The sequence below is a fragment of the Panthera onca genome, chromosome D1 (assembly GCF_046562875.1).
Source record: "Panthera onca isolate mPanOnc1 chromosome D1, mPanOnc1 haplotype 2, whole genome shotgun sequence".
Classification (NCBI taxonomy): domain Eukaryota; kingdom Metazoa; phylum Chordata; class Mammalia; order Carnivora; family Felidae; genus Panthera; species Panthera onca.
This window is the reverse complement of record NC_138348.1, coordinates 105,128,211-105,146,616: the sequence shown is the minus strand read 5'-3', so window position 1 is coordinate 105,146,616 and position 18,406 is coordinate 105,128,211. Positions and strand designations below refer to the sequence as shown.

General features: G+C 44.2%; 1 protein-coding gene across 10 annotated transcripts in view; it reads left to right on the top strand.

Moving 5' to 3' along the window:
- DIXDC1 (DIX domain containing 1) overlaps positions 1 to 18,406 on the top strand; it is a 73,624-nt gene that overhangs the window by 7,817 nt on the left and 47,401 nt on the right. For 2 of the 10 annotated variants that reach the window (XM_078432733.2, XM_060604690.3), the window contains exon 1: positions 1,212 to 1,578. The exons of 1 other annotated variant lie outside the window; for it this stretch is intronic. In XM_078432733.2, the coding sequence (XP_078288859.1) occupies positions 1,519 to 1,578 (60 nt within the window). In that variant the 5' untranslated portion in view covers positions 1,212 to 1,518. Of the gene's footprint in view, positions 1 to 1,207; positions 1,579 to 18,406 lie in introns of those variants that run through there. 7 more of the 10 variants (XM_060604689.3, XR_013550020.2, XM_060604687.3 and 4 more) reach the window with 7 other exon arrangements.

Genomic DNA, 18,406 nt, shown 5'->3' with positions numbered 1-18,406 from the left:
TTTTTCTCTAGTGACCTGAGGAGGAGGAAGTCTTAGGTTGAAAAGAGCCATTACTGACTTTTCTTGCTAAGGTACCAATGGGAATTTGGGGAAGGAATGTGGGCCTTCTGCAAAAGCATGAGGGTAGATCCTAGCTCCTCAAACTGTCTTTGTCGCTGACCAGCTGTGTCCCTGGGCAAGGCCCTGACCTTTTCTGAGCCTTAACATTCTGTAAATCCTTCCCCTCCATCTGGGATCACGAGGTGTAACATAATATGGGGTGTTCTTTCAGCTTCCTGTTTTCCTATAGAAACAAGAATGTGCGCTGAAGAGTACAAAATGACTGGTATTCCTAAAAATAAATAATCAAGGCTGTGACTTGAATGACTAGCAACAGAGGGGAATAGCTCTCTGTTTCATTTGAGCAAGTTTTTACCTAACTCTTTCAAAAGCCCCAGGACATTTTTGTAGTGTTTATTTTAATTAAAATCCATTTAATTCATTTAAAGCTCGCTAAAGATATGGGCTTTACCTTTTAGCGGGTATTTTTAAAAGAAAAAAAGAGAGGCTTTTTGGAGCATAGCCTTAGTGATACTTGGTTTACCCTCGATGTTTCTGTTGTGATCCTGTGTGATTTGTTAAGTACTACTTCTATTAAATGTTTGCTGATACCATCAGTAACTAAAGTTCTCTCTATCCTCTTTTTCCCCCTCTCCTTCTGGCTGGTTTATCTCACTTTTTTTTTTTTTTTTTTTTTTTTCTGTCCCTTCTGCTTCCCCTTCTTTAGCCTAACCTCACTGCCCAGGCCCCTTGTGGAAAAAGGTTGCTGTTTTTAGCTAGTCTGGGGGAAAAAAATCCTGATTCACTCCCCTCCCCACCCATCTTGTGGTGGGGCACTTGGCCTTAAATCAGCAGAAAGAGTGTGTGTGTGTGTGTGTGTGTCCACGCGCTCACTCCAGCACGCCTGCCTCCAGACCTGGTGGTATGCTAGTGTGTGATTGCAAGCACATGCACACGCCGGCACGCCTGCTGGTGTGTCAACGAGTGTATGTGTGTGCGCTCACGTGTGTGTTTGCTCGCAGGGCGCGCACACACCGGCACGCCCGCCTGAAGGCCTGGTGTGTGTCTGCAGCGTAGGCACACACGCCCGCCCCCAGCCTGTTGTGTGTGTATTGTACGTAGTGTGTGTGTGTGTGTGTTTGTGTGTTTGTGTGTGTGCGCGCGCGCGCGCGCCCGCGGTGCTCCCCCTTACGCACGCGGGGCGGGGGGCTGCCAGCCAGCGCCCCTCCACCCTTTGCGCGCCCAGCTGTTTCTATAGGAACCGCGACAGCGCCCGGGCCCCTCCGGCAGAGGCCCCGGTGCGAGCATGCCCAGTGGAAGCCGCTAGTTTGGCTCCGGTCTAGGTTTCCAGTAAGTGGCCTGCGGGACTCCGGAGAGATCCCCGTGAGCTGAGCGGAGAGTCTTTGTGTGCAGAGGGAGGAGGCGGTGGCGGCGGCCGCCTGGCCTGGAGACCCCGCCCGGGAGCCCCCGCCAGGAACAATGCTAGCCTGCTTGACCCGGGGGAACTTACTGGACGTCCTGCAGGAGGGCTTCAATGAGGTAACTGTCTGCTCCTCCCACTCCCAGCTCCCCTCCCCCAGCGCCTCCCGCCTAATCTCTAGAAGGGGTTCTACGAACCCCCCCCCCCCCCCCGTCCTCAAGGGGATCCCAGATCAGTTCCCCTGCAGAGCCCTAAGGGGCTAAAGTAGTGGGTATGGTGCAGACGAGATGGCTAACGGAGAAATCAGAAGGGCCCCCTACCTACAGCTAAGCTGGGCGATGCCTTTCCCTGGTGGCTCACCTGAGCCCAGCAGACAGGACCACAAACTTAGAGGTCATCTCCTTTCAAGCGAGGTGGTCTCCACCCTTCCCGGGCATTCTCCCCAAGAAAGCCCCCCTTCAGAGGGAAGCCCCTGAATGTATGACAGAAGTATTCATTCTTCAGGAGCTTACTGGGTGGGCCAAGTTAGGGGTGGGGTGGAATTGCATTGGTAGAAAGTTTGAGGGCAGGGTGGTCCACATGAAGTGCCGCCTTCCTGTTTATATCTCTTTCCAATTCCCAGGCTGTAGGTTTCTCCACAATCAAGGGCATGGTTGGCAGAGAGGACCTAAGAGCAGAGAGGTTGCTTGAGTTTCTGGGCCCAGTTCCGGGAAGTGGGAATTCATTCCGTACTGTGTAAGAGTGGGGAACTGGACCGTCAATCTGACAGGCAGTATGTGCTAGGACTCCGGGGGGGGGGGGGGGGGGGGGGGGGGGAAGGTGCTTTTTCTTTTCACTGTTTTATATCAGAATTCTGTTGTTGTTTCTTCCATGCCCTTTTGTGACCCAGGGAATTCTGGATTAGGATCCTACCCCATTGTGATTTGCTCCATGTGTCTTCCATTGCTTCTGAGCCCCACCCCTGTGGGTCGCCTTATTCCAGCATCCAGGGAGACCTTTACAAGGAGACCTAGGCTGTTAGTTGTGTCTTTCATCCTTTCTTCCTACCTCTCCCTCACTTCCCTCTATGTCTCTCTTAAATATAAGACTTTTTAAAGATTAGTTTAACACATGAATACATTGTCTTCTTAAATATGAACATTACAGACAAGACTGAGTGCCTTTGGCCACCCCTCCAATCCTGGCCTTTTCCCCAGAGGCTACCCTTCTCATGAATTTGCGCATGAGATTGTCTTTCTCCCTCTGCACTGTAGGCTCTTTCCTCAATTCTTGTTTCTAATTAAGAAGCCCTGCAGCTCACCTGTCTCAGAATCTTACCAGCCCTGGCCCCTGTGCCCCAGCCTTGTTCCTGACACAGAGGAAAACTGTAGAAATGCTGTCCTCACCTCATCAAGGGAGTCGGAATTTTCCTCTGGCTGAGGGATGTCACAACCTTCCCCGAAGGGCAGGGCTTGCATCCTGCCTGCACTGCAGGGCTCCTCATTGTGCACCAGCCCTCCCTGAACGGATTATTAAGAAAGATTATTAAGAAAGCTACACTCTGAGACATGAAACACACACAAGCCAGGAAGCCACCTCTTTGAATGCTACCGGTATTCCGGGTTCCTCTTCTCTCACTCTTGGCCTCTGAGCGTCTCCTGGTCTCAGGCTTCCTATCATTTGACTTATCCACTAATTGTGGCACAAGCTCGTTAGGTCCTTCCATGGCCTCCCCCGCTTTTTTTTTTTTTTTTTAACTCTGCCCCCCCCCCCAGCCCCACCCCCAGTATCGGGTCCCACTGTCTTATTAGGAGGAGGAAAGCAGCATAGTCAGCCCTAGCCTTTGCCTTCTCATCCTTTTTACCCCTGAACCTTTCAGCTGAAAAGCCGGGTAAACTGAAGAGGCAAAAGGCTTGGCTGCATTTTCATGCTTTAATGTGCTTCCATAAATATCCTCTGACCTCCCATTCTTGTAAAACGTAAGGAAAAAGGACAGCGGGTGAGTTTTCTGCTTGTGGTGGTAACACAGTCTCTTGGCCAAAACAACACACACCAATTTATAATTAACTCATCTAGAATAATGCAGCAATGCCTCTTGTCCCTCTCTGATATTTGATTTTTCTGCCCATCCTGTCAGTTTCCCTCCACTCCTTTCACAGACTTAGGTACAATCCATCCCTTCTATTTGTAGATTCTTCTGTTTGTAGAATTCTGATAGCCAATAAATACTTATGGTTTCTCTCAGAAATTGACATCATCTAAACAATACTAACAGTGATTTGTTAAATCCCAGTGGCTCCTTAGAGTGTAAATAATTCTTTCACATACATAATAAGTTATATTAATAATTATTTTCAGGGCTCCTGAGTGGCTCAGTCGGTTAAGTGCAGGACTTGGTCTCAGGTCATGATCTCCCAGTTTGTGGGTTCGAGCCCCGCATAGGGCTCTGTGCTGACAGCTCAGAGCCTGGAGCCTGCTGTGTCTCCCTCTCTCTTTCCCCTTCTCCCACTCATGCTCTGTCTCTCTCTTTCAAAAATAAATGTTAAAAATAATTCTTTTCACATAGAGAATCACATTTAGTGGTACAGAATAATGCTACAATTGGTTATTTCAGACTTGATGGAGGCCTGATTGATCTATTGCAGCTTCTAGGGTTGCTTAATAGATCCAGTAATATTCTATCTCTTTTGTTAGAGTCATGTGATAAGGATGTAAATAAGGACTTAAAAGCTGGTGTCAGAATACACTTTGATTCCTCTGGGAAACTCTTCCTACTGAGGCTAAGAATACCACACATGTGTCCAATCATCTCCGGGGAATGATCCAAGCATATCTGAAGCCATTCTTCATCACCCAGATGCTCTATAGATCTGTGTGGTTAGGGCTGTGACCTCATTCTGTGTGGCAGAGAAAACTGCCACAGGAAATGAAGCTTTGGCCTTAATTGGTTAATTATAAGGGAATCCTGCAGCAGAGAAAAACCCTGCCTTCTGAATCAAGGCTTCCCTCCACACATTGTTGGCCTCTGTTCTCAGTCCATTTGCCACCATGCATGACCACTTTCTTCCACATTCCCTGGACAAATCCCTGGCTTCAACACACCTGACAAATTACCCACAGACTTGATCTATGTCAGTGCTGTGAATGCAGTTCCTTTCATTGACATGGTTAATCTGCATTGTGAATTATCCACAAATTTTGGCTGCTGCCATATTCTGTAGCCTACCCTGGCTGTCATCCCCTGTCTCCTGTGTTCTGGGCCTGGCCAGGCTTTCCATGTTGCACATTTTTCCCATTCTGCATGTGCCTTAAAGCTTTTTTTTTCTTCTGCTACTTGGTGTTGATGTCGTCATATGAGCGTTGTCTTTGGCTGATGTGCCAACATTCATTTCTGCAAGTGTTTTTCGGGCGGCTGAACTTACTTTTAAAAAGACTTCAGTGATTGTGTTGGAAGATTTTGATAGACCTGAGGCTTTATTATGGTTTGGCTAATAAACATTCACTCATTCAGTTGTCTGGTTCATTTACCGGGCAAAGGGATGGATGAAATAATTGAAGCAGGAACACCTGGTTCTTGCTTCCAAGGAAGTTACAGGGAGTAATTTGTAGGTGTACTGAAAAAAACCGTAATGGGATGCTTAATGTGGTAAGCATCCTAAAAGGGGTAGTGTTCATGGGAGATCATAGGGCTAGCTTCTACTTAATGTTATCCTGAAAAGCACCAACTATTTACCAACCTACCTGCTCGCTGAGACCAGACTTTTTTCCCCGCATGGTAAAAACATGCATGGAAGCACTCACTCAACAGACATTCACTGAATTGCTATGTTTACCAGACACCTTGCCAGGCTCTGGAAATAGAAGTCAAATAACATCTAGTCTGTTCCTTAGTGGAGCTCATAGGTCAGTGAAAATAAAGTAAATATTCAGAGTATCAAACCCGGGGAAACTGTGGTGTTGTAGACATCTTATTTGTCAGGCAGGGTGAACCTGAGCCTGGCTGTTGTGTAAATGGCCTGAGGGGCTGAAAGTTATGGGGAATGATTTATTAAAGGGTTGGTCAACTGGAAATGACTTGTCTGAACCTTCATTTTTAAAACGTGTGACCTGGAAGACTTTCCTTACTAGTTTCCCTCCGGGTAGAATAGTAGACATTTGTATTCCCACATGGAAATTCATCCGCACGGTGGTCCCTGAGAAATTCAAGAAGAGTCTTTGTCTGGTGTCGTCCCCTAAGGGGGACGTAGAAAGCGTGGAACGCTGCAGCAAACCTCACCCCTCTGCCCCATGCTTCCATGAAGTAGGGTTTGCAACATGGGGCCAACCAGAGGCTTCCAGATATTTCCACAATGAATTCCTCTGTGCTTTGCTGTAGAAATTAAAAGGCCCATTAAGTCTTCAATGTAACAAAGCACTACACTCCCCAACCACCACCACCTCTTCCTCCTCCTCCTCCTCCTCCCTCTCCTTCTTCTAATCTTGACTGATTTCTCCTCTCCTCACCCAGGCTCATTGGCTTTGTTCCCACAGGAGTCAATGCCAGCTAAACAGATGCTCCCAGGCAGCAAGCTATCAGGCAGCTTTCTGTTCCTCATGGTGAGTGAAGGGCTGGCCAGGCGTGTGGAGCAGTGATAGGGTGCTGTTTGCCAAGTACCACTCCCCTAGGCACTTCAGAGAGACTGGGGAGCACCGCAAATGCTTCACTGGCCATTACTGGCCTTGTGTAGGCTGCAGGGACCAGAGTCTCAAAATGACACTTTACTGAATATATTTCCTTGTATGTTAACCCCCAACCAGGCCCCATTTAAGTGGTAATGAACATGACCTTCAATGGTCAGGGATGGTAAGGGAATAGGGAACCAATCCCAAAGGCTCTAAGAGTCGCTCCATGACCTGTTTCTAGGATAGGCGACACTTGTAGACTTATATAGTGATGTCCCATTCATTCATTCATTCACATTCATTTATTGAGCACTTACTTTATAACTTGTACTGAAGGAACAAAGTGTTTGTGGAACTTGCAACTAGTGGAAATTTTAAAATAAGGTTAGGAGGGGCACCTGGGTGGCTCAGTCTTTTGAGTGTCTGACTTTAGCTCAGGTTGTGATCCCATGGTCTGTAGGATAAAGCCCTGAATCAGGCTCTCTGCTGTCAGTGCAGAGCCAGCTTTGGATCCTCTGTCTACTTTTCTCTCTGCCCCTTCTTCATTTGAGTGTGTGTGCTCTCTTTCTCTCTCCCTCTTAAAAATAAATAAACATTTTTTTAAAAAGATAAGGTTAGGAGATGAAATCTTTCAGAAAATCTTTGGTTTTTGGGGCGCCTGGGTGGCTCAGTTGGTTGAGCGTCCAGGTTCAGCTCAGGTCATGATCTCGCGGCTCATGAGTTCAGGCCCTGCATCGGGCTCTGTGCTCACAGCTCAGAGCCTGGAGCCTGCTTCAGATTCTGTGTCTCCCTGTCTCTCTGCCCCTCCCCAACTCACGCTGTGTCTCTCTCTGCCTCTCAAAAATAAAACTAATAAAAAAATTTTTTTTTTTTTAAAAAGAAAATCTTCGGTTTTTCACCTTGTGGAATATTATCCTTTGACCACCAGGCTGAACTCTAATGTGAAGAGCGCTGCCTATATGGGAAGAAGAAATTTAATGGTATTTTTACTTGTGATCTTTATTTTTACCTAATTAGCCACCAGGTTCAATGAATAAGTAGCCTTTCCTGGCTCAGTAAAGGCCTGAAAGAGTTAACAGAAAAGCTATACCATATTATGTTCTCTTCCTGGCAGAATTCAGGCCAAGAAGAACTCAAGGTTTCCAAACCTGCCTTCCCCCCAGTTTCTCAGCAGGGTCTCCCCACCCCCTCATCTTCTGTAGTTGGAGGGTCTCAGTTCCACACAGGAATCTGGTTTCACTGTGAAGCTGATTTCCTTCCTGAGCCAGTCAGATCTCCTCCTGAACTCTAGCACACCACCAAAGCCCTGCTGCTTTTTTTTGTTTGCCTTTCTTGCTTCCCAGCAGGGAGCCACAGAGCTCACTTTTGGATGCTTCTACACTAGGAACAGTAAATCATAGACTTTCCTGGTAAAGCCCAGTCAGTGCCTTTTGCAAGTCTAACCAAACAAGTCCCCTGCAGGAAGTCTCTTTGACCTTGAGACTTAGAGGAGACAGAGAGGAGAGGCTGGGTTTGCAAACTTGTTTGGAAGGAGGGGCAGGTCCCAAAGAAAAACAGGAAAGAAAGTTACAGTTGGCACAAGAGTGGTCTCAAGGTCAAGATTCCTATATGGGTGAAGATGGTGAACAGAACTGTCTCTACTTGGAAGAGTTTTAACTTATATTGTAGGGCTATTTGGAGTGTCTTCGAGGGAGCTGATGGAGATTATGGGGTTGCTAAGGGCCGCCCACACCAGCCACTCTTTGGTGCTACCACTGCTGACACAGCTTTACAGCCGTTCGGTCTCACCAAGCCAAAATCCTGCTCAGACAGCTGAGGAGTGTTGCTGTATCTACTTTTCTTCCCCCTGATGCCCGACTCAAAGGACTGGCACAAAAAGCCTCTTTCTAGACTTCTGGATTACACAGGTATCTTTCCAGCTTCCTCAGAACAAGTTAGAGATGTTAAATCTGGACCAAGATTAGTTCTGTCACTGACATGGTGTATTTTATTGTCTTGCTTTTTTTATTAGTTTGATTGCAAGTGCCAAGAACCCAACTTGAGCTAGCAGAAATAGAAAGTGGAATTTACTGATTCATGGAATCCAAGGAAAGGCTGAAAAATTAAACCATGGAAAGGCAAGAATGGAGCAGAGTCCCAATGAAAATCAAGAACTCAAACACTGGAGGCCCCCTTTTTCTGCTTTTTGCCACTTCTCTCTGGTTCTTTCTGTGGGTGGCTTTATTCCCTTTCACTCTATATGCCTTTTCTCTCTCAGGTGGGGATCACGGTCTATGGCAACATCTAAGTTTTATGTCTTACAACTTTGTCAAAGAAAGATGGGTGGGGAGAAGGAGACTGATTCTATTCCTGGAGGCCAGATAAAAAATTCCAGAGATTGGTTGGACTTGAACAGTCAACTCAACTGGACCAATCAGCTGTGGCCATTGGAGGAGGTGATGTGATACCAGCCCAGACCTAGGGCCCATCACTGTGTATGCAGATGGTGTGTGTTTCTATAGAAGGGGAATCATTGTGACCTGGGCAGCTACCCCGAGAGCCGTTAGCTCCACCACCGTGTGGGCCTGATTTGAATCTGCTGTCCTGTTGTGATTCTCCACCTGTTGTTTTTGGAAATAGACCAAGAACTAGGGGCACGATCAAGATGTATATCTTCATATTCCAGATATTTTCATTTTGCTGAACCTATTGGCATCTTGTCTTCACGGAATAATTGACTAATAAAATGATAGTGCTAGAAGTAAATGAAATTCCGTGGGTTTTTTTTTCCCCCACCTGTTGCAAGAACCCCTTAAGACATTATCTCATGTGGCTAGGGTAGGGAGTTGGAGGTGGAGAAAAAGAGGGTTGGATGAGCTAGGCTCTGGATCCCTCACCCTGGCCCTAATCAGGGAATCTCTCCTTCTCCCTATTTTACATATCTGGCTTTCACATGGGTTATAATTTGAGAAACGATTATGGGACCAAAAAAAGAAGGAAGAGGAGGAGGAGGAGAATAAAACTACTAGTCCAACCCCCAGAGAGTAACAGGAGAAGAAGGAGGAAGACAAGGACAAGGATGAGAAGAAAGAGAAAAATAAAACTACCAGTCCAATCCCCAGAGAGTAACAGCCTCTTGCAAAAGCATATGGTATTTCATCTGCTGCAGACGAACTCTAGTAAATTTTAAAGCCAAGCAGCATTGCTACTCAGGGCCTAGGCTTGCAACACAGGCTTCTTTTAAGATAAACATCTTTGTGGGGGAAGTGGGTGGTGTGGCTGGTTCTCCTGGTGTCTACTTTGTCCTTCAAATCCTTTTTTCAGAGCCAGCAGTAGGCATTTATAGCAAGAACAGGGTCTGGCCTTCCCCTTGGGTGTGAGGTACAGATGCCTTCAGATCAAAGAGGAGGTTTGGCTTAGTGCTCAGCTTCCCCGATCCGACTTGCTGGCTAAGCAGAGACCTAAAGCGGGGGCACCCTAACCTGTGGATGAGAGTGGCCCCACTCAGTTGTGATTCTGCGGTCACTTTGTTAGATGCCATTGAGGAGGTCTCTGTCAACATGCAGACATAGTAGTGACATGACATTTTTCAACCAAAAAGATTTTTATCAAGGATTCAACCAATGATGATCAGTGATATTAATGCTTTCATTTTATTAATGATTTCATGCTTCTGAGTTTTTAAAATGACTTGAATCTGGGCAGAATAGGAACTGTGCTCAGCATTTGGATCCCTACCGTTCTCCTGGACTGCCTTCAGGCCCCGAGATGAAGATAGTCTAGCCTCCCCTCCCCACTGCAGTGATTGTCCCTCTGTGCTACCACAGCAAAGCCACATCCTGGGACATATTCCACAGGAGGGTCCTACCCTTGACATCTTGAACTCTGAGACTGCGCTCTCCACTCACAACCCCAATCTCCACACTCCTTCCTTCCCATCAAACCCGTTTTCAATCTCATCAGCCTTCTCTGTCCTGTCAGGTTCTCAGCGCTCCTTTGACCTCCTGTCCCCGGTGCAGATGCCACCAGCAGTCACTTGAAAGACACTCTCACCACCTCCCGCACTCCCTTTGCTTTGGTTGATTGCTGCCTGTCCTGGATGAGCCCATCCCTGGTTCTCTCCGGCAGGCCTGCCGAGCAGTGTTAGAGGAGATCGTGCAGCTTCGCTGATAGATTCAGTTACAGAATCCTGGTCTGCACCCCTGGCTGAGTCTTTGGTGTTGCCGGGACATCTTTAGCAGTCACTGTTCTTCCCAGCTTCCCACAGCATCCCTTCCCGAAGCCTCCTTCATTCTGCTCCTCCCTCTCACTCTCCACAGCTAGTGGACCTACTGCATCGTAGACCTGCCTAGACCCACTGATCTTTGTCCTACATTTTTTCCTTGAGTTCTTCTTTCCAGTTTATTTCTTAACTCAGGCTAAAGACCCCATGGGCCTAAACCAAGAAACTACCCCTGAAGCAATACTGCCCAGACCAGTTTGAGCTTAACCCCTGACACCCCTGAGCAGATAGACGGTGGGTTGACCCATGGGATGCCCGACAGTTCCTTCATCTCATTATCATACTAAAATATCTGCCCAAGGAGGAGCACAAGCCTCATTTACATAACATGCAATGCCCGTATAGGCAAGTTACCTGAGGCTGCATGTGTGACCTTATGCCCACATCTACACACCATGACAAAGGCTCCCTCTTCTAAATATTCATCCTAACCCTAAAGGAAAGGAACCCATCCGCCCTTCCTCAGGGAGTTTCAGCTTTGCAAGTTATTCCCTAGATCTCCTTAATTTGCTGCAAATAAAGGTTCTTTTGTGCCACAGCTCCACCTGCTGTGGTTTCTATATGTGACTCACCCATGAGCAAACTCACGTTAGTTACTTAGTCCAATTACACCTCTTCCCCATCTCCTAACTTCCCCACATAGGTACCTGTTCCCACCTCCTCACAGAGGAGGATGTAGTCCTCTCCTCTGAAACCTTGCCACATCACTCACCCTCCCCTTGAGTCTGTTTCTCCTTCACCAAGCCCTCATCTCTGCCTGCAGTGTCTTCCCATCCCGAGACACCCTTGTTCCCTCACCCCCCTTGCGCTCCAGCTCACACCCTCTCTCCTCCCCCCAATGTTCCTGCTTTCCTACTTCCTGGTGTCTTCTAGGTTCACTGGGTTCACTGCCGTCTGACTTCTCATCTACCACTCTGCAGTATCTGTGCTCAAAAAGGTCACCAGAGCCTGTTAATTATTCAACGAAATGGGCTTTCCGGTCTTTAGCCTGACTTTTTGACAGCATTTGACCTTCCTGACCATCCGTCTTAAAATTCTCTCATTCCTGGATTCCTACATAACACTTTCTCCTGATTTTTTTTCTATTCATTGGATCACTTATTCTAAAATTTTATTTATTTATTTATTTATTTATTTATTTATTTATTTATTTATTTATAGTAAGCTCTACCCCGAACATGGGGCTTGAACTCATGACCCTGAGATCAAGAGTCTCATGCTCTACTGACTGAGCCAGCCAGGCACTCCAATAATTTCATTTTTGCTCATGTCATTATATTCTTTGGAGTAAGGTGGAGTGGGTTCAAATCCCTTTTTTCATCATTCACCAGTGCTATGGCCTTGAGCAAAGTCTCCTATATAAGAAACGGGGCTAATAACATAGGCTTTAGCGATCGGGTATGGGGATTAAAGGAGATAGTACATAAAAAGTGCTTCATTCAATGACTGACAAGAATTGGCAGTTAGTACACTTTCATTTTCTTCTTTCCCTTTGGTGCTCCTTCCACTCCCTTTCTTGCCAAAAAACTTTTTATAGTTCAGTTTAATTTTTGGGGTGTTGTAAGATCCCAGGATTTGGAGTCAGCATTGAATTCAAATCCCTTTTCTTCCACTTAGCAGCCCTTTGACCCTGGGCATGTTGTTGCTCTAAACTTTGGTTTCCACATGTGTAAAATGAGGATGATTGTGTGTGTATGCATTGGGGGGGGGGGGATGGTTAATAAATCAATATTAAATATGTATATTGTTTATGTATATATAAATTAAAATATTTTTATATATTTATTTTTGTAAGTAAATAAAGTGGTAAAGTGCTTAGCACAGTCCTGGTAGGTAGCAAGCACTCAATAGGTCATAGTTCCGGTCTTCCTTGCACCTAGTCTATACCTGTCACACACAGATACCCTCAAACATGCATCTCCCACCCCTCCCCCATCTCTTGTGCTCTAGTACCTGTGTTTTGCCAACTTGCTGTGGAACATCTTTGCTCTATTGCTTCAAATAGCTCAGACTGTTGTCAAAACTGAACTATTTGCTCTTCAAATATTTTCCATCTCAGTTAAAGCATCCCCATCCCTCAGGTATGACTTTTTGGACCTTCTCTTTTTGTCGCTGCTTTTGTCCTGTCAGTCATCTGACTTGTTTCTGGAATTTGTCCTTTTCTAATTATACTGCTTCAGTTCAGGCTCTCATCTTCTCTCACTTGAATTATTGCCTGGTCTTCTCACTGGTTTCTCCAAATCCGGGTGCTTCTTATTCTACCCCATGTTCTCCTCTGTGTCCAGAGTAGACCTTTCTAAGTTGCAGGTCTCACTGTTTCAGTCTCTGGTTTCAAAACTCCACACGTTCCTGTTGAAGGTCTTTGAGCTGAAAGTCTGAGCACAGATAGGTCTTGTGCTGACCTGTTTCTCCATCATCGTTGCCTGCCTCTGATGGCTCTGCCCACACGCTAATTTGTTAACTGGCTATTCCTCCAGGACACCATATGCCTTCACTGTGCTTTTTTTTTTTTTTTAACCACCCCTCTGTAGGATGCCCTTCTCCCCTTCTGTAACTGGCAAACATCCTTAGGGAACCGCACAAATGTCTCCTTTCCTCTAGACCCTACCCTCATCCCCACATCCTTCCATCCTGTTGCTCCTTCTGTGCACAGATAGCATTTGTTAGTATTTCTCCATCAACACTGTAATTACTTTGTATCATAGCCTGTAAGCTGGGCTTGGCACAATTCCTAGCAATGTTGGTTGATTTGAATGAATGAATGAATGCTTGAAATGATACCATCTAGAAGGATCTTGTGAGATGGAATTTCACAACTGAAATTTACTATAGGTAAATATGGATCAAGAAGACCAATTTTACAAGAACAAAGATGGAAGAGATTGGTTTAACAGTAGAATGTGTTAAAAATTACGTAGGGGTTTTGGTTGGCAGTACTGTATGAGTCAACAATGTGAGGTGGTAACAAAAAAAGAAAAGACGAGGAGGAAGAGGAAGAGGAGAGATGAAGGAGGAGGAGGAGGATAGAATGTGAGGACAGAATGAGGAAGCTGAGTGTCTGGTTTTTACACCCAGAGAGAGCATTGTGTTTGGTTCTAGGTATCATGGTTTTAGAGGAACTTAATAGCAACAATTCTTGAAACCATTTTATTTTTAAGACTTCTTGAAAAAATCACCAAACTAGACAAACTGCTAGTTAACACAATGAAGAAGAAAAGGGGAGACAGCACAAGTATACGAAGTAAGAAATGACAAGGGAGAAGTAACCATTGAAACAAAAAAATCGCAAGAGTCTTTGCAAGTCTGTGTAAAAAACATTTTAAAACTTTGATGAAATGGATAATTTCCTAGGGAAATGCTGATGACCCAAATTGAAAGAGACAGAAATTTTTTATTTTTTTTTTATTTTTTAATATATGAAATTTACTGTCAAATTGGTTTCCATACAACACCCAGTGCTCATCCCAAAAGGTGCTCTCCTCAATACCCATCACCCACCCTGCCCTCCCTCCCACCCCCCATCAACCCTCAGTTTGTTCTCAGTTTTTAACAGTCTCTAATGCTTTGGCTCTCTCCCACTCTAACCTCTTTTTTTTTTTTTTTTTCCTTCCCCTCCCCCATGGGTTTCTGTTATGTTTCTCAGGATCCACATAAGAGTGAAACCATATGGTATCGAGACAGAAAATTTAAACAGACTAATTTCTATGGAAGAAATAGAGAGTCTTATTAAGGAACTGTTCCTCAAAAAAAGTACCAGCTCCAGGTTATTTCATAGAGGAATTCTACCAAACTGCCACGTATCATCAGATAGTCCCAATGCTCTGTATATCATATTCTATATCTATCTATATCGATATTGATATAGATATTGTACTAACATAACACTGTTAAATAAAATCCAATACCACATTAAAAATATAATTCATGGGGCACCTGGGTGCCTCAGTCGGTTAAGCACCCAACTTCAGCTCAGGTCACAATCTCACAGTTCATGGGTTCGAGCCCCCCGGTTGGGCTCTCTGCTGACAGGTTAGAGCCTGGAGCCTGCTTCAGATTCTGTGTCTCCTTCTCTCTCTGCCCCTCACCTGCTTGTGCTCACACTCTCTCTCTCTCTCTCTCTCTCAAAAATAAATAAACATTAAAAAAAATTTTAAATATACAATTCACTATCATCACCTGGGTTTAATTCCAAGAATGCAAGATAGGTTCTTTATTAGGAAATCCGTTAGTATCATATACCATATTAATAGATCTCAAGAAAAATAATTATAGGATTATTACAATGAAGGTTGACAAAACTTTTATCGAAATTCAACATCCATTCCTCATAAAATGGTCATGAAAATAAGACTTGATTGATATAGTTAACATGATAAAATACATATACCTTAGTCCTAAAACCTGTATCTTCCTAAATTGGGAAACACTGCAAATATTTTTTCTAGGGCTGGAAACATGGGTAGGATACCCATTCTCCACTCTATTCCATTTTTTTTTTTTAATGTTTACTTATTTTTGAGAGCGAGAGCGAGCGAGCAGGGAGGGGCTGAGAGAGAGAGGGACAGAGGACCTGAAGCAGTCAGTCTCTGTGTGGGCCTCGAGCTCATAACCATGAGATCATGAGCCGAAGTCAGCCGCTGAACCAACGGAGCCACCCAGGCGTCCCACATTCCACTTCGTATCAAAGGTATTAACTGGCACAACTAGGCTAGCGAAGTTGGTTTAGAGGCACAAGGCTTACTAATGAAATAAAACTATTTCTTTTTGCAGATATGATAATCCTGGAAATATTTGAGAGAATTAGTGATAAATCTCAAATAATAAGCAATAAGGTAACAGTATATAAAATTAACATACTGAAATCAATAGTTTTATTTACCCAAAAAGTAGCCAATTAGAGACCATAATGATACAGGAAAGCTCATTTGCAATTGCAACAAGGAAGACTAAGTACGTAGAAATGAACCTAATAAGAACTGTGTAAAACCTGTAGGAGGAGGAAAACTTTAAAACACTCCTGGAAGAGGCACCTGGGTGGCTTAGTCGGTTAAGTGTCCGGCGTTGGCTCAGGTCATGATCTCATGGTTCGTGGGTTCCAGCCCCACATCGGGTTCTGTGCTGACAGCTCAGAGCCTGGAGCCTGCTCCGGATTCTGTGTCTCCCTCCTGCTTGCGCTCTGTCTCTCTCTCTCTCTCCAAGAATAAATAAACAATAAAAAATTTTTTCAATGCTACTGGAAGACACATTTGAACCAAAGGAACAACATCACCATTCTTGAGGACTATGATTTAACATTCTAAATATGACAGGTCTTCCTAAATTAATTTATAAATGTAATATACTGCCAATAAAAATTCCAACAGACTTTTTTAGGAAGTTAGGTAAAGATAACAAAATTCATATGGAGAAATAAATATGCAAGAATATTCAAGAAAATACTAAAAAACGGAAATTTTCAGGGGGTGGGGGGACTAGCTTTACTGAGCATTAAAAGGTACTGTAAAACCTCTATAATTAAAACATGCATGAATCAACAAATATACGAGTTATGTAGGATGCAAAGTCCATAAACAGACCCAAGGACTTCTGGAAATTCGGTATATGATAAAGGTAGCATCTCAGACCATTGGGGTAAAGAGGGACTTTTTAATAAATGGTGCTTTTTGTAAAGGATGAATTGGATTTATTTCTCACATCATATATAAGAATAGACTCCAAATGGATTAGGGATCTGAATGTAAAAAATAAAACCAGACAAGAACTGGAAAAAAACAGGTGGAGTCTTCTTTCACCTCAGTGAAGGGAAAGCCTTTCTAACCATCACTCAGAATTCAGAAGCAATACAATAAATGATCAATAAACTTGATTATATAAAAATAACTCTTTCATGGCCAAAAAGACAACCTGAGTCAACTCAAAAGACAACTGAAAAGCTGAGAAGTCTCTGCAACATATGTCAGAGGCAAAAGGGTAACATTCCCAAGAAACAAAGAGTTCTTAAAAATGGCAGGACAGGGGCGCCTGGGTGGCTCAGTCGGTTGAGCGTCCGACTTCGGCTCAGGTCGTGATCTTGTGGTCCGTGAGTTCAAGCCCCGCGTCGGGCTCTGTGCTGACTGCTCAGAGCCTGGAGCCTGTTTCGGATTCTGTGTCTCCCTCTCTCTCTGACCCTCCCCCGTTCATGCTCTGTCTCTCTCTGTCTCAAAAATAAATAAACGTTAAAAAAAAAAAAAAAAATGGCAGGACAAAGGACCAGAAACTTTGATAGAAAAATGAGAAAAAGACATGAACAGACCAATAATTTAGATATGAAAAAAGTTATAAAAGGTAAGATATATAAAATGGATTATTAAACCTACCAAAAATTCAAACTCATAATGAATGAAATGAAAATTAAAACACTGAGGTACAATTTCTCACTTATCACATTGGCAAGAATTAAAAGTATGACAACATATTCTGTAGGCAAGGCTGTGGGAAAGTCGTGCGCTCGTGCATTCCTCATGGGAATGCAAAGAGATACGATCCTTTTGGCAGGGAATTTGGCAATATCTGATAAAATTACATACCTGCGTGCCTCTTGGTCCAGCAATCCCACATCTTGGAATCTACCCTGAAGGCAGACCTGCATCCACGTGAAAATACCCAGGCCTATACGATGTTCACTCATTGCAGCATTGTTGGTAATTGCAAAACATTGGGAAAAACCTAAGTGCCCATACACAGGAGAATGGTTGTATAAATTATGGTATGTCCACATAATGGAGTGCTATGGTCGCTGTAAACATGAATAAAGAAAGTCTCTGAACCAGTGTAGAGTGATTTCCAGACTATGTTAAGCGAAGTGAAGTGCAAAGTCCAAGTACAAAAAGAATATCAGTACTGTGCTAGTTTTCACATAAGAAAGAAAGGGAAATAAGCAAGTATACACGTGTCCTTTTTCTGGATAAACTGGAACTCATGTGGTTGGTTACTATGAGGTGGATGGGAATAGATGGAAAGAACTGAGAGAAGGGAATGGAGTAGAAAGAATGACGTAGCAGTGACACTTTCCTGACTAGATGTTTTTGTACAGCTCTGACTTTTAGGATCATGCTAATCATGCAGTCATCCATGCACCTAATCATCCAAAATGTGGAGAGAACCCAAAATGGACTACTGATAGTACAAAACGAATCCCACTGTATTACAAATGAATAACATAACCACACTGAAGGGACTGGAGAAGAAAAGAACTAACCTAAGTCACTTTTTGCATCAGCATTTTGACTCTAAACTCGAAAAGAACTATGCACAAATATTATATTATGGTTGGTAAATTAATTTTTCACAAGGTATGAGTTAGCAAGTCTGACACTAACTTATGTGTTTCTAGGATCAAGCAAATATTAGTAAATATATGGTGGAGAGTGAGAGTTCTGGTTTCTCACTGGGAGAAAGGAGTTATAATAAAGAAAAGGGACAGGAAGAAGTGAACTCTGTGGGCTTGGTTGGAGGAGGGATCAGTGTAATTTATGCTGTAATTCATCATATGTCTGTCTCTCAAGGTGTATGTGCATATGTGTGTATACATACATGCATTTTCTTTGTTTTTTTTTTTAATTTTTTATTTGTTCTTGAGACAGAGAGAGACAGAGCATGAGCGAGGGAGGGGCAGAGAGAGAGAGCGGGACACAGAATCTGAAGCAGGCTCCAGGCTCTGAGCTGTCAGCACAGAGCCCGACACAGGGCTTGAACCCACAAGTGGTGAGATCATGAACTGAGCTGAAGTCGGACGCTCAACTGACTGAGCCACCCAGGCGCCCCTACATACATGCATTTTCTACTCTACTACTGAGAGGGCCAAGAATGTAACCCCAGTAACAATGAGTACAACTCATGCCCAAATTTTGGTTTCTAAAAACCAAAGAACTAGAGTTCTTGTGAGAAATAACTGATTCCAGAGCTGGGTAGAGAAAGCCTAAGACGAGGAGTGTGGAATATCTCATGACGCCAGGAAGTAAGGAAATGTTCAAAGAACATGATCAGGCCATATGAACCAGCAGTCC